The 26,476-nt window shown below is 41.7% G+C and overlaps 1 protein-coding gene across 1 annotated transcript in view; it reads right to left on the bottom strand.

Annotated features, from left to right (window-relative positions):
* Positions 1–5,022: 5,022 nt before the first annotated feature.
* The window catches only part of NR2F6 (nuclear receptor subfamily 2 group F member 6), a 30,594-nt gene continuing 9,140 nt past the window's right edge, over positions 5,023–26,476 (bottom strand). The window contains exons 2-4 of the mRNA XM_044285225.1: positions 20,021–20,115; positions 7,282–7,809; positions 5,023–7,141 (exon numbers count right to left, since the gene is read on the bottom strand). Coding sequence (XP_044141160.1) covers positions 6,867–7,141; positions 7,282–7,809; positions 20,021–20,115 — 898 coding nt within the window. The 3' untranslated portion in view covers positions 5,023–6,866. The remainder of the gene's footprint in view (positions 7,142–7,281; positions 7,810–20,020; positions 20,116–26,476) is intronic.

Raw genomic sequence — 26,476 nt, 5'->3', positions numbered from 1 at the left:
TAACATTTATATAATTGAAGAACATTTTAGTTTTACTCTCTTTGGCAATGAATCTCTCAGTCTCTAGTTTGGCCGCTTTTATTTGTTTTTTACATGTTCTATTTTTTTCCTTATAGTTTTTTAGTGCTTCCGTGCTACCCTCCTGTTTTAGTGTTTTATATGCTTTCTTTTTGTCATTTATTGCTTTCTTTACAGTTCTATTTATCCACATTGGTTTCTTTTTGTTCCTTAACCTTTTATTCCCATACGGTATGTACCTCTCACAATGAGATTTTAGGATGCTTTTAAAGATATCCCATTTTGTGGCTATTTTTATTTGTGAGGACTTTATCCCATTTAGTTAGGCCTATGGCCTCTCTTAGTTGGCTAAATTTAGCTTATTTGAAGTTTGGTATTTTTGTTCCTCCCTGTAGAAACGCTCTTTTGAATTGATAATATAAAACTAAAGGCTAGGTGGCAGTAGCACAAGTAGGAGCAGCAGTACTGTCAGTACCAGCTGTCCAGCCGGAAGCAGCAGGCCACAGCTGTACTTCACCTTCAGTAGTCAATGGCGTGTTTTTGCTAAGAAAGTAGATGACATTGTGGACTCGATGAGTTACTCATCAGCTCAGTCACAGGTGAATGATGTTGATGCTACCTCTGAGTTTGACACTGTGACTTGAAACTAGCGTTCAGTACATTCCTCCTATATAACAGTTCATTTGATTGACAAAATTTATTTTCTGTGCAGGAACCTACACTAAATACTACCCCCACTGAATCCAGGTTCCACATACTGTACATGCTGAGCCCACACTGTATTATACTTTTTTTGTTGCCACTAATTCATTAGCATTAGTACATTTTCTCTAGTATGGCACTATGGTATTTACTTTATTATTTGTGTTTGCAGAGTGCTGTTGCATTGTGTTTGTTTTTCCTTTTCTTTGTTACCATTGGCTATCATCACCTTACCTGTACCCAAGTAAGACTAATGAGGACCTGGATTTTAAGAGCTTGAAAGGGGTAAAGGGGTTAGATACAGTCCTAGGGGGAGCCCAGAAGGTCATAACTTTTCAGGGCAACTGCAGCACTTTTTGTTTGGAGGTGAATTTATTTGTACTGAATCAAAAGGTGACAGCTAAATTGATAGAATCAGAAACTAAAACATACTGTTTTTCAGGAAATTCTCTCATCTCTAGTAATAACCATCATATTCCGCATTTTTCCGTCGCTGTGGACTCAAGTTTTACCGGAGAGGAAAGCCCCTGAAAGCACAGAGACTTTCTATAAACTGCACACACAGAAGAGGAGCCTCAGCTGCCCTGTCTTTATCTGACACACAAAGAAGTGCAGAATAAGTGACATTATACAGGAGAACAGCACAGTGCCGTGGTAAATCCAGCCCTGGGGTATCATAATAACTTAATTCTGCAGAATGCAGTTTTTCTGATTTCTCTTATAGTAATGCCCTGCATTTCTGACAATATAGTATGTTATTAAGCATGAACAACCTTTCCCCTTTCGTGCAGATACAACATGCTATAATGCCCCTCCCTTTTCTTTGCTACCTTCTTGATCCTTCTTTCACCTCCTTAAAGGCCCTTTATTTTTTTTGCAGCACACTGGAGTGTAACTGTTATGCTGACATCTAGTGATCAATATGAAAACTGCATTTCAGTGTTCTTTTATAGTACTTATTTTACGCACACAGCACTGACAATCTGCAGTGCTTTACGGAATATGCCTAAAATATTACCTTATTTTCTCTTACTCATTAAAAATACTGAAACATACCTTTTTTTGCAATCTGTTTTTATCCTCTGATTTTATTTGTTCTTTTATTATAAAGCTGGTGGTAATCACCTCTTGCACCACATAGCTTCCAGGGAAATATATTTGTACAGGTAAATCTGACTTGTCCTATCCACTGCCCCCTGGTGAGAACCTAAAAAGCTACATAAACAGTTTTTCAATGGGGCTACACAAATCAGTACTATCTGACCAATCTAAAGTACAATGGTAACAACAATGTACATGTTCCATTGCTTAATTTTAAGATATTATACTTGTTTGCCTTTTGCAAATGTGTAATAGTATACGTCTAAGCAAATGGGTATTCTTCTCAAAAAAATAACTTTTGGAGAAGTTTCACTTTATACTTGTGTGTTTCGTGTATTGTCTTCCTCCCACAGCATGTCTTGATAAAGAAGATATATACTGTTATATGCAGATTAAAAAAATACTTTCCATACTTCCATGTAAGTTTCTTTTTTTTTTTATTATCATCATTTGTTGTTTTCAATCTGACATTCCTTCTTTGGCAAAATTCCCTTGCACCCATTTTTGGCATCAGCAGAATGTGAATACACACACATTTAAGAGTAGAAATACACAGAACAAAAGCTTTGCACAAACACAATGACCTCTTGCCTGTCCGAGAAAAACTGCAGTCAACAAAAACATTTATTGATTTGGAATAAGGATCTTTGGTGCCAGAATGGCCGACTCACAGGTATAGTAGAAGAATAATACACAAGACGGAACCGTAGTTTCAAAATATACATAGCAAATGGTCATAAATGAATAGGAAAATAAACCATCTCAAAACAAGACAAGTGAGTGACCATCGTGGGCAGGGTGCATCAAGACTACCAGCTAGCACATTTGGCAGAAGTATATTTCAAAAAGCCCCACGTTTTTTTAGGGTCTAATTCACACTTTTTATTTTTTCATAGCAGCATGTTTTTCTTAGAGCATGTGTAATGATGGAGAGTGAGGCAGACATATTTTTCACAATATGATGTTTACTACATAATCCACACACTGGGGCCTTTCTTCTAATGCATTAAGAAACCCAACATGGCCCACTTTGGATGCACATTATTGGCATAATCAAAATCTACTTGACAGTTCCCACAAATATCAGTGTGCACTAGTGTATTATATAATCCATACTTTATTTTAAAAGGGTTGTCTCACTATTAAATATTATATTCATTACAGAGATGATAAGAGTGGAAAATATTTGGCCGTAACGTGCTGTTGAAAAGAAAAGTTATCCAGTGAGGTGAAAAGAAAAATTATCCAGTGAGGAGTTATGACATTTTACCAAATGCAACCTTTTACTGCAAATGTGACAGGTCCACCAGACAACTTAATATTTGTACTGATGACCTATCCAGTATCCGTGGGGGTCTGACACCTGAGACCCCTACCGATCTGCTATTTGAGAAGGCACCGGCTTTTGCAGTAGCACTGCGGCCTTCTCTCCGCTTTCCCTAGGCCATTTGATGTCACAGACATCGGTCACATGGCCTAGGGGCATATCAACCCCCTTGAAGTGAATGGGGCTGAGCTGCAATACCAAGCGCAGCTACTATCGAATGGACGGCGCCTTCTCAAACAGCTGTTCAGTGGGGGTCCCGGCTGTCAAACCCCCACAGATCAGATACTGGATAGGTCATCAGTAAAAATATCTCGGAAAACCCTTTTAAAAACTACTGAACCACTGTAGAACCTACCAGAGTAGATGGTTCTGAGAAGAGAAGACTGATCCTGGGGCGTTTCTTCCTGTATAAGAAAATACCCACAGCGTCGGCCGTGTCAGATACAGTTCCAGATAGTCTTGGGAGCAAGCCCTGGCCAGCAGCATGCTTCCCTTACTCCAAGCTCGTGCTCTGTACAGTGCGAAAAGTGACGTCACCAGCTCAGCACCAGCTACAGATGATCAAAAAGTAATCCAACGTGTTTCAGAAAATACTGTAGTTTTCCTTCATCAGGGAGTTATGAAATTTACTTACATAGTATGATATCACCTAGTGGTCAGAGTAAATAGCAGTGTGCGCATCCATTTACTATGCAGAGTGCTACTGGTCAGACATGCTCAGTCACTCTCTCCGCCGCCAGGTCTCTGCATAGTGATCCGCTGTTCACTGCAGAGCAGCTAATAGAAATTGCCCAGTGTTCTACAGAGAAACTTATAAAAATGTCCCTCTTCCCTGCAAAAGGTGACGGAGCTTGCCTGACCACTCATTAGGCGACTATGCACTTTGCTACACTCTCACCAGCAGGCAGTGCTATACCATATAAATTAATATCATAACTCTTCACTGGATCATTTCAACAACATGCCAATTAGCAAATATGCTTCATTTTTTTTAATGATCTATACAATGAATATGAACGTGTAATGGTTGAACAAGACCTTTATTTCTAGCCTTGAGCGTTCAAGTTGTACAAAGTTATTCTATGCTGGTAGGAGAAAGTAAATAATTGGGGAGAAATCTGCCCCCACCTTGTTTTGGGATTTGCCAGAAATAATTTCAAATATCTACATTACATTTGAACAGACGGCCACTCAAGTGACCTAGAAGTGAAATGGGCCAGGTGCTTTAGTCAACAATAAAATGCATGAAGAGAGGGCCAAAAATGTCACTTAAAGCGAACCTTTCACCTGCATTTCACTTAATAAACTATCAAAAGTACCTTATAGATTATTCTCATTGTGTTATCATACAGTCTTGTCCCGCTTTTCTGCCAAGTATATGCATGAAAAAAAATCGCCTTATAAAGTACTCTTCTCCAGCTCCACAAGTCACGATAGAAGTCAAGGGGGTAGCCCTTCTCTCACTCCAGGCTGTAACTCCCCTGCCCTAACCCCGCCTCTATGCAGTCTAATTGACACCTGGCTCAGTCGCCGGGACAGCGCTTGTACAGGCGGCGCATGCGCCGTCAGCCTCAGTAGCAGCGCGCTTGAGTCCACGCGATAGACGGGATCAAGCTGCTACTGAGGCTGACGGCGCATGTGCCGCCTGTACTGAGCCAGGTGTCAATTAGACTGCATAGAGGCGGGGTTAGGGCAGGGGAGTTACAGCCTGGAGTGAGAGAAGGGCTACCCCCTTGACTTCTATCGTGACTTGTGGAGCTGGAGAAGAGTACTTTATAAGGCGATTTTTTCATGCATATACATGGCAGAAAAGCGGGACAAGACTGTATGATAACACAATGAGAATGATCTATAAGGTACTTTTGATAGTTTATTAAGTGAAATGCAGGTGAAAGGTTCGCTTTAAAGGGGATGTCCAGAACCGAAATATTGATGACCTATCCTTAGGAGTCTGACCCCCACCGATCTGACACTAATATGCTATGCTGGGGACAAGTCATAATCAATATTTCAATCCCATACAACCCATTTTAAATAGGTTTTCCCACTTTAGTAAGTTATGACACATGAATAAGTTATGGCATATAGTAGAGTGAATGCTCCACCTGCTGCACATCCATGGAAACCAAAAATGAAGAGAACATGACCCATACGGCTTCCTCTCTGAATAGCTTTCTTTCCAACCCTTGCTGTGCTTAAAATTGCAACACAGCCTAATTCCAGGATCCAAGTGAATGGCAATGAATTGTGAATGCTACACAGCACTGGGTTTATAGTGGTACTGTGCTTAAGGGCCCTTGCACATGACCGTATGCCCTCCGAGACATGCGGTCTGTGAGCGGGCCATATGTTCCCGAGCGGCATTGATCGTGCACACAGGAGCACACAGCATCATAGATTACAAATGATCCTGTGCACGTCAGGCCACCCGCGGTGCTATTCTCCTGCACTCATAAGATCATATGTGTGCAGGACAATAGTCCCGTGGGCTGCCCGACGTGGCTAGTATCACAGTAACCTATAATGGTGTGCGCTCCCCTGCACACGATCAATGCCGATCCGGAACATATGGCCCGCTCACGGATCGTATGTCTCGGAGGGCATACAGTCGTGTGCAAGAACCCTTATTAGCATAGTGGCCCATTTTGGCAGCAACTGATGGAGGCCCTGAGGTTGTACCACCATGATCAGTTATGACATATAATAATGCTATGCACAACTTACTATAGAGGGAAACACAAATGGATATACCACTATGCTGAGAGAAGTAAAACTGTATATACAACCCTATCTTCCCTCTCCATTTTTGCTAAACACAAAATAACATGTAAAAATTATTATTATAGAAATTGTACTTCCTATGTTTGCCTGGACTATACTCTTATTCTGTCAAGCACCAGAAATCAAATAAATCATACAAAGAACAGACCGATTAAGAACCTTTTAGCATAAAGGGAAAAAAATAAAAATAACTCAACTGTATAAATCTTTCAATGCACTTAAAAATGCAACGCATTCGATGGAAAAGATGAATACAACCAGAGTTTGTGTTTGGCCTGTTGATTGATTAGTCAAAAACTATGACATATTATAAGGAAGTGAAGAATAATAAGAAAGGAAATTAAAAAGTTATAACGTTATTACAACAAAGTAATACAACCAAGAGAAACGTTACCAGGTCTTCAACCATATTATGTTAGCATTTCCCTGCTCCTAAAAGACAGGGACCTTGTCTAGTCTGTTAATATAATAATAATAATGGATTCCAAAGAGCTGCCTTTGATAAATGTTTATAATGGCAGTTTTTCTTTTTTTAATCCTTGGTGCAGTCTTCTTCTTGGACAATAAAATGTAGACATTCAGGAGGTAGAGAGGATGCAGAGTGAGCTATACACTCAAAATCAATAAAACGCCTAGGGTTTTCATGGAAATGGTTTATTGAGAGTGTGTTGTAGAGTGCCTCTTGCTACTGCTAGAGGCCTATTTAGTGCTTTTATCAAAAACAACCAGGCTAAACATAATGGCTTAGTTCCACAGACAGGGTACCAACAGTATGTGTGTGTGTGTGATATATATATATATCTCACAGGGGAAGCCATTTCTGGAAGTGCCTTGGCAAGATGCAGAAGAAACTCACAAGGAGAAAAGTGTATTAAGCTGTCTCCATGTAGTGTAGAAGATTCAAGCAACTTTAGAAGCACCCAAGTGCTAGCTGCTGTTATTGACCAGTTGAGTAGGGCCAATTAAAACTGCTTCCAGAAAGAAGCATGTCTCGAATAAGTGTCTCTATTGGAGTTTTGCCAACAAGCCTCATAAAAAACAGCTGGGAAATGAGGGAGGCAGGTACAGCTCTGAGGGCAGGCAAGCGCAGAAGAAGCCTTCCAAATCGTTGAGGTTGAGAAGGGTACTGAGCACGGACATACTCTGTGAGAGCAACTTGGGCTTTTTCCTGTAAACTCTCCACATGGGCTGGATCTGTAAGACCACAGGCATCTAAAGTAAAAGGAAAAAAGGTAAAAGAAATTAGAAAAAAATAGAATAAAAAAATCATTAAAAACAAGAGAAAATGCACTAAAACAAAACAAGAACTGTATTGGAAGCAATAACTCTGGTATTAATAGGAACTACATTACCAGAAGTGAAGAGAGCAATGGCTTTCAGACAGGCATACTCCGCAGAATCCACTTGGAGACGATTTAGCTTTTCTACCTGGTCCTGAAAAACACGTATCTGGTCCATAAAGGAGACCACCCTTTCAGCAGACATTGGAGAAGCATGGAAACCAGCAGCAGCCAGCAGTGGAGCCATGTGTAGTGGAAGGGCTGACTGTGCTGCATTTAGGACAAACAGTTCGCTCCAACTTAATCTCAGCAGGGAAACTTGATCTGCCATGGTAAGCTCTGGAAAGTAGGGGATGTTCCGGGACCACTCCACTGTGCTAAAAAGTAGTCTGGCAGCCAGCTCGCAGATGTTGTCAATGCCCATAACACTGCCCTGCTGAGCATACTGTGAACCATAACGTGATGCTGGGTAAGGCTCTGCTCGAAGAAGCTGAGAGATAAGTTCAGAAACTGGCTGTCCATTAAAATATTCAGCTCCCCCAGGTGCTGTAGTGGGGCTTGCACTGGAGTGAGAAGGAGGAATCCGTCCACGCTGGACAGCTAGAAACAAAATAAAGGGTAAGTGGAGAAATTCAGTCAGTCAATCTGTAAAACAAGCGATTTTCTTGTTTCATTTCAGGTAAAATGAAGGTTCACCTTTACAGCCACACTATAGTTTAATACAGTCATGTTCCCTATGGCTGCCCTGTTAACTTACCCCAAATGCTTCCTCTCCAAACAGAATAAAATGATATATATATATATATATCAGGTTGATGTAGAGTTTTATGGGAGAAGAGTCAATAAAACGTAGTATTTTCCGTCTGGGTGCAACAACCAAGTGGGCGTCCTATCAGTGATTGGCTGCTATCTAAGTACGCACACTTTTCCAGGGAAGGCTGTCGATCACTTGGCTAGTGAACCCAGAAAAAGCAGAGATTGTCCTGAATCTTTTATTTAAGGGAGCATTTTTTTTTTTAAATGTAGGTGTATGGGAACTTGTGTTCCCAACTGCACTATTTTACTTCCCTATTACTTACTGATTAGTTTGCATAGACTTTTGTGAGTGGGGGTGAAGGGTTATAAAAAAAATAAAAATAATAAAAAGCACTGTTTAACGTTTTATACTTAGTGCCATTCACCACCAACCATAAATAACATGTTAACCTTTTTCTACGAGTCAGTTTTACAATTATTGCAATACCAAATTTATGTAGTTGTTTTTGCATGATAAACTTTAGAGACAGAAAAAAAAAGGGTTTTTGGTGGGACAATCTGTAGTTTTACAGCATTTACCAGGGTGGATAAATAGCATAATATAATATAATATAAGGGCTTTGACGGCAAAGCTAGAACCATTATTTTGAAGGTGTTTTCCAGGATTTCTATATTGATGGCCTATTCTTGGGAAAGAGACTATTAGCACCCCCAGCGTTCAGCTGTTTGAAGAGGTGGAGTTGTTCAACTGGACAACTATACAACACAGAGGACAAGGGGTTGATGACAGCAAGCAGAAAACCAGAAAAATTACACACAAAAAACTAAACTAAAACAGCACATTTTTGCATAGTTCAATAAATAAACTATTTGCTGAAAGTGGAATATTCCTATCAAGTAGCTTTAAGGACAAATACTGCGTTAGAATATGCCAATGAGGTTGGAAAGCAGAGGTTCACTGAAAACAGCTTTCTAGTATTAATGGCATTATTTAAAAGGGGTAAAACACCCTTTGTTGTATCGCTCTACAAAGCAGAAAGAAACTAAAAAACTTTGCATCAGTCTTTTCCCTGATCCTGATCTAAATGAACAAGCCTATGTTGCATTAATGTTTTGCCACACATCAATGACACCAAACACTGGGCCTCATTAACAGGCCACAGGCAGAAACGTTCCCATTGTGAGAGGATTATTAGCAATGAATAAGACTGGCAGAAGGGTTCTGATGGAGGGGAAAGGATTACAGAGTAAAACAACTGAGCAAGTTCAAATCTGTGAGCAGTGATGGTAAAGTTAAAAGGACACTTCTGTCAAAAAGGTCTATCATTTCTGAACACAATATTCATAGGAAACTGTTTTTTAGAACCTTTGGCTACTTTTCAGCAGAACAATACACTGAAAACGATATGCAAAATGTTTTCCTTCTGTAGCACCGAGATAAACCTCTCATTCTGCTGTGAAAGATTATCTGATAGTATAATAGTAGACTGTAGAATGTGGATAACAGTATGACAGCTCTATTCTCTTGATAAGCCTGGCTAAAGATGCCAACAGAAGGGCATTGCACATATCAGTGTAATGCTCTAATTGAAGCTACTCATCTCCCTTCCCTCTCTGGTAGGAGTGAATGGTCCGAATGACAAAGTCAAGTGAGACTATCTGCCGTGCTAACAGTCCAAACAAAGAAGGAAGCTGAAGAGCCAGGACAGGATGTAAAATACAGTGGTCAGATTTACTAATGTGCCTGTGCCAAAAATGGCACATCTAGGGTTTCTGCACTTTTTCCCCCAACATGCTTGACAAGTGGACGAGGGCCTAGTAGGAAAGGGGCAGCCTGAGATGTGCCATAATTTTGCCACAATTCTAGGGTACAAATTGGCCTTAAAATAAGCCAACCTTTAGTTGGTATATAGCTGTGATGGCTAACCTCTGGCACTGTAGCTGTGGTAAAACTACAACTCCCAAGATGCATACTTGCTTGGCTGTTCTCAGAACTCCATAGAAATGAATGGAGCATGCTGGGAGTCGTAGTTTCATCAAAGCTGGAGTGCCGGAGGTTAGTCATTACTGGTATAGAGTAAGAGAAAGGTGTCTATCCTTAAACCAGATTTATCATCCTCCCTGAGCCCCTGTGACAAATTACAAATATGGCATTGGCATCCTCATTCACTTCTATGGGACGGCTCTGTAGTATTCACTTGAACAGACAGAGCCGTCCCAAAGAAGTGAATGGTGAGGCCGTACTTGTAATTAACCTGCTCACTGCTGCAATTGCAGCGTTGAGCAGGTAAACAGAACAGAGATGGCAGTGTTTGTACGAGTGCTGCCTTCTCTTCACACAACTGATCGGCAGGGGTGCTGGGTATCAGGCCTCCGCAGATCTGAAATTGATGACCTGAGGATAGGTCATCAATGGTGAAAAAGCAGACAACTCCTTTAAGGACCAGTAACATTTCTCATCTGTGTTCTAGCGGTCACGACTTTTAAATTTCTTCTTCAATGTTGCAATAGCAGACGTTGGATTTTATAGGATGTGTTGTTTTTATTTGGAACCATTTTTGGGAACATACAGTTAAATCACTATTTTTTAGGAGGGACGATAAAAGATACCAATTTTAACATTTTGCGGGATTATTTTTTATGTCAATCACTGTGTGGTATCAATCATTTAACTTTATTCTTTGGGTCAGTATGATTATAATGATGCCAAATTTACACAGTTTTTATTATGTTCTACTACATGTACAATAAAATAACTTGTTTTTACAAAATAATGTATTTTAGTGTAAATGCATTACAAGACCCAGAACATTTTTATTTTTCTAACCGACACAATGTATTAGATTCCTCTCTAGTGATGATCATTATCGCCATTACTGTAGCGTGTAATGGATATCACTAGAGACGTTAGATAGAATATGGACAGGAGAAGCAGTGTAAAACATAAGCTTCATTGAAGTTTGTGTGTGCATGGGGGGGGGGGGGGGGGGGGGGAGAGACGAGTGTTCGGTGCGACTTATTTGATGCTGTAATCCAGACACTGGTAAACAACTGGGTCATAGCTTCAATACATAACCTAATTTGGGGCAGATGGGGTTATTAGATGGGGAAAACACAATTTTTTTCCCCCCCACCATATATGACAGACAGCAAGTATTCTTTCTGATTTAATGGAGGAGAGGGGAGATACGTAGTATGCACACCCAGGGGTTAGGATAGTTTTTTTTTTCACTCTTCCCTGTAGGTTCCCCAACGATCTCCCTCTCCTCCTCCATGCTGGCTAAGATCATAGCCAGCTTGGGGGTGGGTGCTTTAATCATTCATCTATCAGGCTAGTCTTGTTTGAAAGCTGGCAATCTAAGTTTTAAAATAAGACCAGGATCATAGCATTATATCTTGTATGTCGGGAGATATACCCTTTAGAAATCGGGTCATGAGTAATAGCAGCTGTAACTTGCTTAGATTGCCATCTTTCAAACAAAACCAGGCCCATACGTGTAGCTACTACACAGCCAGATATATGAAGGGTTCAACCATCCCTCTATTCTTCAACCTGCTGATAGGGCTGAACTATTCTTTTCTCAAAGCCCAAGCCGAGCTCGGGCAAGACCGCTAGGGCCCTTGCAGACGAGAGTTGGTCACACTGCAAGTCCGCAGCGCAACTCCCGGCCTGAACTCCCAGAAGTGACGGGGTCATATAGCATTATATTGATTTATGATGCTATGTAACCCTTACAGTTCTGGAATGTATTGTACAACACTGGCATAATGATGTCAGTTATATACAATACATTCCAGAACTGTAAGGGTTACATAGCATCATAAATCAATATAATGCTATGTGACCCCCGGCAGCGCGCAGCGTGACCAACGCTCGTCTGCAAGGGCCCTTAGGGTTAAATTTAACCCCTTCACAACCACAATGGGGGAAGTTTACTAAAAACAAAATGCACCTGAATTATACCTTAATTACACCTGCCCTGTGTATCTAGTCATGTCCTATTTGTATGTGTTCCATGCAGCTAGTTTGCAAATAAGAGTGCCTCAGGACACATCTTCCAATTGTAGGCTCACTAAAGATCAGCTGAATGCCAGAAGTGCATCAGCTTATACAGAGAGTGATTAGCTGATATAGCCGGGTTACTCTGTGGGCAGTCACACACCCCTGCCAGGAAATCTAGCATTATATTCACCCAACTAGACGACAATGCAATATCAGGATGTGCTGCATCCCTAAAGAGAACCAGTCACCACAAAATGAAATGCAATCTGCAGGCAGCATGTTATAGAGCAGAAGGAGCTGAGCAGACAGATTTATAGATTTATGAGAAGATTCAGTGAAACATCAGTAAGCCTCTGCCCTTTCTGAACTCCTCGCACCCCTGCGATCAGCAGTTTGGAGGGGGTTGTGGAGCTTGTGCGAGCACTGCTTCCTCTCAGAGTTTACCTGTGCTCATCTCCTCTGTAGTGGCAGTGCAGGGTAATTGCACCTTCCTTATAATCATAATGCAAGGGGTGTATGAAGCAGGCTCAGAAGCTGAGACTGTTCTATATGCAACTGTTCTGGCTGTCTAATATAGCTGACACTGGTTGGGATTGGAGAGAATGCTGATCCCGGCTATTTAAAGAGGACCTTTCACTCGTATACAAACTAAAAACTAACTCTATCTGTGGGCAGAGCGGCGCCCAGGGGTCCCCCTGCACTTACTAGTATGCCTGGGCGCCGCTCCGTTCGCCCGGTATAGGCTCCAGTGTCTCAGCTCCGTCTGTTGTATTGGACTGATTTTTTGTAGGAGGCGTGTCCCTTGCTGCAGTGCTGGCCAATCGCAGCACACAGCTCATAGACTGGAACGGAGCGGCGCCCAGGCATACTAGTAAGTGCAGGGGGACCCCTGGGCGCCGCTCTGCCCACAGATAGAGTTAGTTTGTATACGAGTGAAAGGTCCTCTTTAACCTCTCAGATGCTGCAGCCAAATTTTCACCACAGCATCTGAGGAGTTAGAGGGAAAGGAATATGTCTGTTCCTCTGCCACACACTTGCAGCGTTTCCATCAGTGCTCATGGTGGGCCGAGACCTAAGGCAGACTGGATAACCTCTTTAGTCGGAGATAAAATATACACTTGCTCAATCTACCTCCTGTGCTCACTTTGATACACTTCCGACAAGCTGCTCATGAATATAACGTTGTTACACCAGTCATTTTGGACAACAAATAATCCATCTAAGCTGCCAGAAAATCGCTGCACAAAGTTCAGAAGGTTTGCGTTCCACCTTAGAAATCTAACCACTGCTTGAAAGAACGTTTTTCATAATATACAGTACAGACCAAAAGTTTGGACACACCTTCTCATTCAAAGAGTTTTCTTTATTTTCATGACTATGAAAATTGTAGATTTACACTGAAGGCATCAAATGAATTAACACATGTGGAATTAAATACATAACAAAAAAGTGTGAAACAACTGAAAATATGTCATATTCTAGGTTCTTCAAAGTAGCCACCTTTTGCTTTGATTACTGCTTTGTACACTCTTGGCATTCTCTTGATGAGCTTCAAACCTGAAATGGTCTTCCAACAGTCTTGAAGGAGTTCCCAGAGATGCTTAGCACTTGTTAGCCCTTTTGCCTTCACTCTGCGGTCCAGCTCACCCCAAACCATCTCGATTGGGTTCAGGTCCGGTGACTGTGGAGGCCAGGTCATCTGGCGCAGCACCCCATCACTCTCCTTCATGGTCAAATAGCCCTTACACAGCCTGGAGGTGTGTTTGGGGTCATTGTCCTGTTGAAAAATAAATGATGGTCCAACTAAACGCAAACCGGATGGAATAGCATGCCGCTGCAAGATGCTGTGGAAGCCATGCTGGTTCAGTATGCCTTCAATTTTGAATAAATCCCCAACAGTGTCACCAGCAAAGCACCCCCACACCATCACACCTCCTCCTCCTTGCTTCATGGTGGGAACCAGGCATGTAGAGTCCATCTGTTAACCTTTTCTGCGTCGCACAAAGACACGGTGGTTGGAACCAAAGATCTCAAATTTTGACTCGTCAGACCAAAGCACAGATTTCCACTGGTCTAATGTCCATTCCTTGTGTTCTTTAGCCCAAACAAGTCTCCTCTGCTTGTTGCCTGTCCTTAGCAGTGGTTTCCTAGCAGATATTCTACCATGAATGCCTGATTCACACAGTCTCCTCTTAACAGTTGTTCTAGAGATGTGTCTGCTGCTAGAATTCTGAGGCTGGTGACTCGGATGAACTTATCCTCCGCAGCAGAGGTGACTCTTGGTCTTCCTTTCCTGGGGCGGTCCACATGTGAGCCAGTTTCTTTGTAGCGCTTGATGGTTTTTGTGACTGCACTTGGGGACACTTTCAAAGTTTTCCCAATTTTTCGGACTGACTGACCTTCATTTCTTAAAGTAATGATGGCCACTCGTTTTTTTCTTTACTTAGCTGCTTTTTTCTTGCCATAATACAAATTCTAACAGTCTATTCAGTAGGACTATCGGCCGTGTATCCACCTGACTTCTCCACAACGCAATTGATGGTCCCAACCCCATTTATAAGGCAAGAAATCCCACTTATTAAACCTGACAGGGAACACCTGTGAAGTGAAAACCATTTCAGGTGACTACCTCTTGAAGTTCATCAAGAGAATGCCAAGAGAGTGCAAAGCAGTAATCAAAGCAAAAGGTGGCTACTTTGAAGAACCTAGAATATGACATTTTCAGTTGTTTCACACTTTTTTGTTATGTATATAATTCCACATGTGTTAATTCATTTGATGCCTTCAGTGTAAATCTACAATTTTCATAGTCATGAAAATAAAGAAAACTCTTTGAATGAGAAGGTGTGTCCAAACTTTTGGTCTGTACTGTGTGTGTGTGTGTGTGTGTGTATGTGTAATATATATATATATATATATATATATATATATATATATATATATATATATAAATATATATATTTTTTTTTTAAAAGGTTAAACTTTGTTTTTAATGAGACTTGAAATAATGTGGAAAAGCAGTAACTATGGTCAATCGAACTTAACCCTAAGGAGCCAGGGAGGTATAGGTCTGGTATTAGGTTTGTAGCTGGAGGTCACTGCACTTGCTGACCTCCTCAAGGGTGGTACAAAACGAACCTGAATTGAAATAAAGTTTGACCTTTTAAAATATAATATAAATAAATAAATATATATATATATATATATATATATATATATATATATATATATATATATATATATATATATCACATTCTTTTAAGCTGCCAGAACCAGAAAATAAACTATTAAAAGTGTTATCGCTACAATTTCAGCACATCCTTTCTGAATCTTCACCCAACATAAAATTCTGATACATTCTTTTTACCTTTATTCACTCCATTTGTGGAACACAGCTAAACTATACCACTAGTAACCCCTGGTTTAGGACAATATGCATAATACGTATTTCATATATACTTTCAGGGGCCAGGCAACAGCCATTGTGAGAGCAGCTGTGGCCTACACCCCCTCTAATCTAATGTTCTTGGAGATGACCTTCCACCTCCTTGTCTCTGGGCAGATGCAAACAACTCCCATCCCTTCCCATCGTTACAGAAGTCGTTTTTTCCCACCATGTTATGTGCAGTTTGAAAGCTAACAGTCTCAATACAGTTATGGACTTCATCCCTGAATAGATACAATGAGCCCCACTCAATAGGGCTTCAGACCTCTTGTATAAACACATGCAAACAGTGCTGAGGTTTTTTCCATTCCAGGCTGACCACTCCCCTGTGTGCACACAGGCAGTGCCTGCCTCCCCCTCCTCTCTGTACACAAGCAGCCCTGACCCCTTTCTACACTTCTCTGGGCTGATAAAAGCAGCGTGACCTTTCTCTCCCTGCACAGATGCACAATATCAGCCTCCAGCAATTCTACAGTGTGCACCACCATGCTGCCAGCAGAGACATGCACCATCTCTGAATAGAAATGGAGACCCCATCTTCTCTCACAAGCCCCCCCCCAAAAAAAAAAATATATATAACTGCCTAGCGATCACTATGATCTACCTGTATTCATAAATAGAAAAACATATACACACACTATAAAATATAAATGTATCATATATACTGCCCTACTAATAATAATATTGCTGCAACTCCCGGCATGCAAATATATTATAGGAAGAAGGTACAGGGATATTGTCTGCAATCTTTACACCGAATGCTCTCTTCTGTCCATTCAGGTCATGAGTATACCACACACACACACACACACACACACACACACACACACGGTTCGCTCCATGTTTGCTGAGCCCTGTGAGGAATGTGCTGAAGTGAGGAAGTGGCAGAGGAATGAGGGTGGCGAGGGGATAAGAAAGAGCTTTTATTTGCTTTCTGATGCCTGAACTGCCGCTTAGGATTCACTCAAGCAAGGAAAAGGGCACAGAGCGTTAAAGCTCATCAAAAGAAGGGCCTAATGAAAGAAACAGAGGCTTGGGTTAATGAGAGCAGCACGGACAGATCGCTGAAATGCTGGAAGACCGTGACTGGTGCAGGGCAAAACTGGGAAAAGTTAAGATGAGAACAGAGACCATGTGGGTCGTGTACCAACGTTCTACACCAGTTCTTCTGGTGTCAAAAAGTAGCAAAATTTTAAATGTTTTCGTTTTTTTCACCAAAAAATGTCCAGGGTGTGGGCAGTAGGAAGCGGGCTGCTGGAGGCCCAACTCCTTTTACCAACATGTGCACCAGAAAACTGGCGCACAGACACCAGAAGATGCAACAAATTTCTTAAAAAGGTGTGTGCGCCTTGTATTAAACTGGTCGCACCTTCAACCCGCAGGGCCTTCACCAAGACAGGGGTGTAAAACACCCCTCCCGAAAAAAACTATGGTCAGGCTTTGCTCACATCAAGTATGCCTCCACTCCAGCAGAAGTCTGCTATTTATGACAGAGCATACATCTTCTCCTGGTCAAACTTACAAAGTGCCTTTGTATTAGGTAGCATAGTATACTATAAAAGAAAAAAAAAAAGGTATGCTGTCACATTTTGCATACATAAGGTCAATGGCGCCTTATGGCTATCAAGATGCAGTTCCCTTCACTACCTGCAAAACTGCAGTCACATGTGACTCACTGCCATGACCTTATCTGTATAAAGGTCATGTGATCATGTGAAAGTGCCATTCCTGGTTGTCACCTGCCTCTTCCAGTTCATCTACATTAGTAACTCCTTCACCTTCCAAACAAGAACATCTAAAACACAATTAAAAGATCCTCAAGTGATGTTGACATATCAACAAATACCCATTGCTGAGGAATGAGAAGGGAACATAACAAGGAATAACCACAACTTTATTACTGTTTAGAGCATAACATTCCTGGCTTGTAAAATAGGAGCACAACACTATAATGATAATGTAATGTCCGAGTTGTATAAAGCAGTATTTCTGAGCCAAGCACTAAATCAACTAAACTGTCTCAATGTACCCCCAAAAGCTATGCTCATACTCTATGCTGCCTAATAAAGTCATGTGCAAAGTGTGGGTACTTCCTAAAGACAAAATACCTACCCTCTAGGGAGGGGTGTATATATATATATATATATATATATATATATATATATATATATATATATATATATATACATACATACACACACACACATATATACATACACACATATATACATACACACACAAAAGGTTGAAAAGCTAAAGGTACTGAAAAAAAAATCCCAATTTTATAGAATGGAGAACTGAAAAGATAAATAAAAAAAAAAAAATATTAATAATAAATATATATATATATATATTATATACACACACACACACACTCTTCATAATATACGTACAACCCGAATTTAAAAAAAGTTTCTTTGTGTCAAATGTTAATAAATGTACATAAAAACACAATATAATGATTTACAAAAGGAGACATTTTACAATTTCAGGAAAAAAATTACTAATTTATAACTTGATGGCAGCACTGCATCTCAAAAAGGTTCGGGCCATTGTGTAGCATCCCCTCTTCTCTTGACAACAGTCTAAACATCTGGGAAGGGAGGAGACCAATTGCTGGAGTTCTGGGAGAGGAATGTTGCCCCTTTCTTGTCTGTTGTAGGATTCTTACTGCTCAGCAGTCCTGGGTCTTCTTTGCTGGATTTTTCCATTTCATGATGCAGCAAATGATTTCTACTGGTGAAAGGTCTGGACTGCAGGTAGGCGAGTTCAGCTCCCGGACTCTTCTTCTGTGAAGCCATGCACTGCTGAGATGGATGTAGTATGTGGTTTAGCATTGTCTTGCTGAAATATACAGCAGTTGTCTGAATGGGAGCAGATGTTGTTATAAACCTCTATATTGTTCAGCATTGATAGTGCCTTTCCAGATGTGTACACTGCCCACACCACAGGCAGTAATACAACTCCATACCATCAGAGATGCAGGCTTTTGATAAGCTGGATGGTCCCTCTCCTCTTGAGCTCGCAGAACACAGTTTCTGTGGTTTTTAAAAATGATTTCAAATTTTGATTCATCTGACCACAGAACAGATTTCCATTGTGCCTCAGCCCTGGGGTCATTTGGTGATTGTTTTAACATATGGCTTCTTTGCATGATACTGTTTTAACTTGCATTTGTGGATTGCACAACAAACTGTGTTCACAGATACTAATTTCTGGAAGTGTTCCTGACCACATGCAGTGATTTTCAGTACAAAATCAGGCCTGTTTTAATGCAGTGCCGTCTCAGGGCCCGTAGATCACAAGCATCTAATAATGACCATCGGCCTTGTCCCTTGTGCACATGGATTTCTCCAGATTCTCTGAATGTGTTGAAGATACATACTCGAGATGGTGGGATATTCAAAGTCTTCACAATTTTACATTGAGGAACAGACACAGTTTTTAGCAGATTGGGGAATCTCTGCTTCTGACAGTTTTCCTCTCTAGCATGCTCTTTTCATACCCAATCATGTGACTAAGCTTCCTTTTACACAGATGATCTGGCAGATTAACGGGAACGAAGCAGCTGCTCCCGATAACTGTCAGATCCTCAGCGGTGAGGAGGGCTGCATTTACATGGGGACAGTACGATCTGCTGCATAGGAACAATGGATTTTGGTGCCGGCAGAACACAGTCACCCAATAAACTAGCATTCTCTCATTTATTAGGTGACTGGTACCTTTTACACAGGCAGATTATTAGGAATGAGCATATATACAAACACTCATCTCTGATAATTTGCCAATCAGTCTGTGTAAAAGGATGTTTAGTTGCAAATTGCTCCTCCAGCTGCTTTTTAGTACCACTTAGGCTACTTTCACACTAGCGTTCGGGTGTCCGCTTATGAGCTCCGTTTGAAGGGGCTCACAAGCGGCCCTGAACGCATCCGTCCAGCCCTAATGCATTCTGAGTGGATGCGGATCCGCTCAGAATGCATCAGTCTGGCAGCGTTCAGCCTCCGCTCCGCTCAGCAGGCGGACACCCGAACGCTGCTTGCAGCGTTCGGGTGTCCGCCTGGCCGTGCGGAGGCGTGCGGATCCGTCCAGACTTACAATGTAAGTCAATGGGGACGGATCCGTTTGAAGATGACACAATATGGCTCAATCTTCAAACGGATCCGTCCCCCATTGACTTTCAATGTAAAAGTCTGGACGGATCCGTTCAGGCTACTTTCACACTTAGAATTTTTTTTACAATATAATGCAGACGGATCCGTTCTGAACGGATCCACCGTCTGCATTATATGAGCGGATCCGTCTCAGACGGATCAGCTCTGAACGCAAGTGTGAAAGTAGCCTTACTATTCCAGCCTTTTCTTGTCAGTCCTAGCTTTTTCTGAGATGTGCTGCTGCCATCAAGTTGTAAACGACTACATATTTTTCATGAAATGTTAAAAGGTCTCACTATCAACATCCGATGATGTTCTATTGTGAATAAAATGTGGGTCTATGAGATTTCCACAGTTTTACTTAGTGCCCCAACTTCTTTTGAATTGGGGTGGGTATATATATATATATGTATGAAGATATATAAAATACACACACAAAGGCTGCAGATACAGTACCTTCTTTCCTCATGCCCACACGGAAGCATTTCTTAAGTCGGCAGTACTGGCACTGGTTACGGTGATGTTGGTCTATTTGACAGTCACGATTTGACCTACAAATTTATATAAAAGAAAGGTAAATGGAGGGAACAATTTACTATGACCTATGTTGTCCTACATATAACACACAGGTACAAAACCATAGTAGGTCCCATGCAATCAACAAGCCAAGCCATGGGAGGAAAATACAGCCGTGCACACATTTCTCATAGCTGTCGAGTGATAAATAAATTACTTTGTGGCTTATTAAAATTTCATAGGCGATGCTTGCATAAACATCTTCCCATTTCACACTGGGTCAGACATGCCCAGCATCTGTGCACAGGAGCAGGCCCACACAAAGCCCTCTGCATTCAAAAGAACTCAATAACCACTTGAAGTGTTATTTCTACAATAACATACTGGGGCCTCATTCAGACAGGCAGATTGCAGCTGTATTTCACTGCCCATATTCCAGATCTAACACATGATGCCCGGCGATTCTACTGGACAAAACCTACAGCACCATAGAACCATGGAAGAATCACCATGTTATATCCAGAAAAAGGACATTTACACACAGTTCCAACCGCTTCTCTGAAAGAGAGAGAGAGAGAGAGCGAGAGCTCTAATATTATATTACCAAACAATTAATTTGTCCATATTTTTCAAAAGATGCCGATTTACAACAATACCAAGTTACTGATAGAGTAGGAGTTTAAAACTACCCATATGCCCGAGATAAAAGTGGGCCGTGAAGCTCAATTTTGTTCAATTGGCCTGCCTATCATTTGAAAAATGAATTCAAACAGTCTTGTGCCATGGCCAACTGCAGACTTCTGCCTGGTGAAAACGTGATCTGCCTGGTTGGAAACTTTTGGCCAAATCTACATGTGTATGGAATGATTGGCCAAATCCAGTCAACTATTTGCCATTTTGAACAAACCTGAACCTGTGGGCAGGTGGCCTTAAACAGGCTTTGAGACATAACTTAGCATTACAGCCAATCAAGTACCTCCTAAATGTATGTCTCAAGGCCTGTTTAAAAAAGGTCGAACATTGGGTTGGTTATAGGATAGCAACCTTCCAAATAGTGGCACCAGAGGCACAAGCTAATTTGCATACATTGTTCCCAGATACACAGAAGAACCAGACACAAACTACATGCAGATGATTTTGCTGTGGATTTGCCACAAATTTTACCCTCGGCAAAAGGGTGAACTCTGCAGTGGATATTCTTAACATACATTGACATCGCTGGTGACCTGGTGCGGGTTTTGAGCATGGAAATCCATTGCGGAAAATCCACAGTACATCTGCTGTGTATGGAGTAGGGCTGCACGATATGGGAATTTTGTGCGATTGCGATTAGGGCCCTAAAAATTGCAATAACGGTATGCAATGCGATATTTTAAAGGGAATTGTGCTAGAGGTCTATTTGCTTGGATTTTCAAGGCAAAAGCACACACAAATTACTGATAATGCAGAAATGTAGTTATGCTTAACTCAAGAACTGAAATGCAGTGTTTTTCAAAATAAAACATATTTTACTAAATTAAATAACATATTTGCATTACCTGCAAAAGTACAAAGTACAAAACTTGCCATTTCCTTAATAGCACTGTACAGAACAGATAAATAAAAAATAAATAAAACATTTGTTCATTAAAATAATGACTTGCCTCCAGCCCCTCCTCCCTCCCCACACTGTAACTGATGTATCGCCGGCCGCACTGTGCAGCATAGCGGCCGGCGATACATCCGTGTCAACCACGTAAAAAGTCAACCATCGCTTTTATAAGGCGCACTGCCATTCCCCCCCCCCCCTCTTTTGGGGGGGGGGGGGGGAGTTTGTCTTATAAAGCGAAAAATATAGTAATATAATTGCAGCATTTTTGGGTCGGCTAATTGGCGATTGCGATTAATTGCGATTGCTTTGGCGATATATTGTGCAGGCCTAGTATGGATGTAACCAAAAGCAGGATATCCAATCTGATATCTCCTTTATTCCCATTTTATGATTTTTTTTCCTTTACTTTTGCATGATGTACACCGACAATCAGTAATATACAAATTTTTTTCCCCCCTTCTCTTCACACCTTATGGACCTGTTGATTGTCAGCATCAGCCTCCCTGACAGGGTTAATCCATTCTTCCACATGGGTAAAGGTAAATAGAGCAGGAGAAGGAAAAAGGGCAGGGTTGTATCTTAAACAAACACTGCAAAGGTCAAGAGGAATAATGCTGCTCCTCACAAAGGAGAATAGTTCTGCTTTATAACACCACGCTTACCCATTTACAACACTGATTAAACTGCCATTTCAGGTGAGTACATAAGGAATAACACTATATCTGCCATTATTGGCTTGTATTCTGCATTTATCACTGGGTCCCTTAGTGTCCATCTCCAATTGTCAGATTCCCCTGACCTGATGGGTGTAGACTAGCTGTGATGTTGCCCACACACAACACACACAGAAATGGTATGTTCTTCTATCTCTCTGTTGTACCCCCTCATAAGCAAAAGCATGGAGGACATTATACAGCAGTAGGGAGAAGTGTAGCTGTGAATCCAGCACTGGGGCGATATAGTAGAAACTGCTGAATTTCTGTCTCTCTCTGATAACTTTTTCACCTCCTCCCCTCTGCATAAACGTCCATAAGCAGCAACTGTAAACTGATCCCTCAGTGAATAGACTCCTGTCTATGGATTTCATCAGTGAATTCAGAGAGATCAGTACAGGAGGTAGGGGAGGAGAAGAGGAGAGTGGTAATTGGAGAAATACTTTTTTCTAAAAAGTTTCATATCTTTGCTTATCTTGATTTATGGGAAGGAATGTACACTTTATTCTTTAAAGGCTATGGACACCTCAAGATACTAGTTGGAACCAAAGCAGAGTTCAGTTTCAAGTTTTAAAGTGGTTTTCTACTTTGCGACTTCCTGAATAACTTAGCTCGGCTCATCGGAGCCCATACATTCTAACACTGTACAGTATTGTTTTGAACAAAGCGACTTCGGATGTAGTATCCCAAGCTCGCTTCGCTCAACACTAGTTATGACCACCCTACAATCCAGCAGTGGTGGCCATGCCTGCACACTATAGGAAAATGCACCGGCCTCTCTAGTGGCCAGGAACATGAAAGCGTGCATAGGCTGTCCCTATTTCCTATACTGTGAAGGCAGGGCCACCGCTGCTGGATTGCAGGGTGGTCGTAACCCCAGGATACAAGCAGTGTATAATGTGATGGAAAAACAAATGAAGCCAGCAAAGGAAGCAATAAGGACAATCACAGTACAATAGCAAGTGGCTTGTAGTAACTTTCTCTACATGATAAATGCCATTTGCTGAAGTGAGACAACCCTTTAATATCAATATCACTGTCCTTTTCAGTTTAACTGCACACCATCTCCCTTTCAGCGGCACTGCAGCTACAACTGCATATCCCATTCAAGTGGCAGGATAAGGATGCATTTACACCAACAGATTATCTGACTGATTTTCTGACCAATAGTTGGTCAGATGGCCGTTTACACACACAGATCTTTTAAACCTCTGCTCTTTCTGAGCTTAAGAACGCCCCCCTGCACAACTATCAGCGACTGACATATAGGGAAGCTGAAAGAAATAACACTTGAAGACAGCAACAGCGTGCAATTTGTATTCCATGATGCATGGCAGTGGGCAGGCTCAAAAAAAAAAAAAAAAGTGTATGCAGCCAGAATCTTCACCTTGCATCTTTTACTTGATACCCACACCCTGTTGGTGTATTGATGGGTATGGAATAAGACGCAATGTGAAGATGCCAGTTTTCGTTTTTTACTTTTCATTTTTGTCTCACTAGGGGACCCCAACTTTTGGTGATCTGACTGCTTTTACAATGCAATACAGTACATGCTGTATTGTACTGCAGTGCAACTGTCAGTTTTAGGCATCCTGCACACGACCGTATCCGTTTTGAAATCTGCAAAATAAGGATGCAGTCCATGTGCATCCCACACTCTTCGCGGGCCAAGTTGTAGAAATGCCTATTCTTGTCCACAAAATGGACAAAAAAAAAACATGTTCTATAATTTGCAGCACAAGTGCAGACAGCACATGGATGGCCTTATGTGTGCTGTCTGCATTTACTGCGGCCCTATAGAAATGAAGGGATTCACAAAAAATGTTTAGAGAAAGGAAAAGACTGCAACATAAAAACATGAAACCTGGTGGTATGGTATTGTTTGGGCCCATTTTGCTGCATCTGGGCCAGGACTGCTTTCTATCATTGATGGGACCATGAACATCCGAGCTGAATCTCGAGAGAATATGGGGCATGCAGAAAGACAATGACCCTAAGCACACAAGTCGTTCTACCAAAGAATGGTTAAAGAAGAATAAATGGGGTGTAAAGTAGAACTGGCTCAGGCTACTTTCACACTACCTTTCCAGTATTGAAATCCGGTACAGGGTCTCAATACAGGAAAAAAAATGCATCAGTTTTGTCCTAATGCATTCTGAATGGAAAGCAATCCGTTCACTATGCATCAGGATGTCTTCTGTTCCGTCCCTTGTACGGTATTGGACCTGACAAAATACTGGATATAGGAGGAGCTAGTTTCACTTTTGATCTTTGAAAAAAATTAAATAAAGGATCAGTGATTCCGGATGATACGGATCTGGTATATCACCCAATCTGTCTAACGGATCCGGAAAAAAAGCTATCCATTTCTATACGGCTTGCAGGAACTGCCTGCCGGATTCTAACACTAATGTGAAAGTACCCTAAATTGCCTATAGCAACCAATAAAATTCCTCCTTTCATTTTCCAAAGGAGCTGTCAAAAATGAAAGGAGGATTCTGACTGGTTGCTATGGGCAACTGAGCCAGTTCTACTTTACACCAGTTTGCAAAAGTTTTGCAATGGCCAAGTCAAAGTGTTGAACTTAATCCAATTGAAATGTTGTGGAGGGACCTGAAGTGAGCAGTTTATGGGAGGAAACCCACCAACATAACAGAGGTGAAGCTGTGTTATACTGAGGAATGGGCTAAAATTCCTCCAAGCCAATGTACAGGACTAATCAATAATTACCGTAAACATTTAATTGCAGTTATTTCTGCACATGGGGGGGGGGGGGTCACACCAGATGCTGAAAGCAAAGGTTCACATACTTTTGACCCAAGGTCGCAATAACGTCTGTACAAGTGTCATAGACGCCTTTTCAGGCTATTTTACTCTAAAGCCTTCCAATACACCTTAGGCCCCTTTTAGACTTGTCTGACTGAGCACTCGCAGCTAGGCAGGCGTCCTGACCTACCAGCAATGATGGGGTTGCATAGCAATATATTGATTTATAATGCCATGTAACCCTTACAGTTCTGGAATGTATTAGATGACACTGACATAAGGATGTCAGTGTTATCCAATACATTCCAGAACTGTAAGGGTTACTTACCCCTTTAGTCCTGGGAGGTCAGGCTGGGTGCCCCTCTGCCAGCTCGTCTGAAAACTTTTCCCTGCCATTTATCAGCGCAGGGAGCGCTGTGAACGGCACAGGCAGCACAGTGTGCCTGAAATATCCAATAACAAAGCTCCATACAGCAAGAAGCTTTGTTATTGGTTGGTTAGGGTAGGCTGCAAGAGCCATATAGTGTCCTGCAGCAGGGGTGGGGGGGGTCTGTAAGAAGGAGGGGCTAGCTCCCGAGAGTTGTTGTAGTAAGGGCAGCGCCCGAGGATCCCAGCAAACATGATGGCAGTGGAGCTGGGACCCGCACCTATCTCTAAAACTAAGCCAAACACAAAAGCTGGCTGTTCCAGGTCCTGCCACCACAAAGACTTCCTATTGGCTCGCCCAAAATAGGCAAGTGAAGCGCACGGCTATTTTCGGAATCCCCATAGAAATGAATGGGAGTGCACCGCGCTTGTGGGACCATCTCCCCCAATCATTTTTATGGGGCCGTCAGAAAAAGCCGAGCCACTCTGCTATTTTTGGTGGTCCCACAGAAATGAATGGAGGGCAGCTGTGCTTGTGCGGTGGGCCCTCCTAGACTTTCCCGGCCCTGTTTATAAAGGTGGGTCCCAGACCTATCAGACAATGGCGAAAAGCTACAATTATCTGAGATGACAACCCCTTTAAATTACAGTGATCCAGATACCATGAGAAAAACATTAAGGAGATTTAACAAAACTTGTAGAAAAGCAAAGGTGTAGTCACACGGTTGTGTCTGTTTTGTGGACGGCAAAACATGGACAATGGCTGTGTGCATACTGCATTGCGTTTTGGACCCATTGACTTCAAGGGGTCCGTGATCCACATGTTACAGCCAAAAATAGGACATGTTCTATCCGTGTGCTTCTGGGTCCATGCAGCTGTACCACAAAACATAAGGCATGTCCTATCTTTGACTGCTACATGCAGATCACGGACCCATCGAAGTCAACGGGTCCGCACTA

The sequence above is a fragment of the Bufo gargarizans genome, chromosome 1 (assembly GCF_014858855.1).
Source record: "Bufo gargarizans isolate SCDJY-AF-19 chromosome 1, ASM1485885v1, whole genome shotgun sequence".
Classification (NCBI taxonomy): domain Eukaryota; kingdom Metazoa; phylum Chordata; class Amphibia; order Anura; family Bufonidae; genus Bufo; species Bufo gargarizans.
Note: the sequence above shows the minus strand (reverse complement) of the source record. Positions and strands in the feature narration are given on the sequence as shown.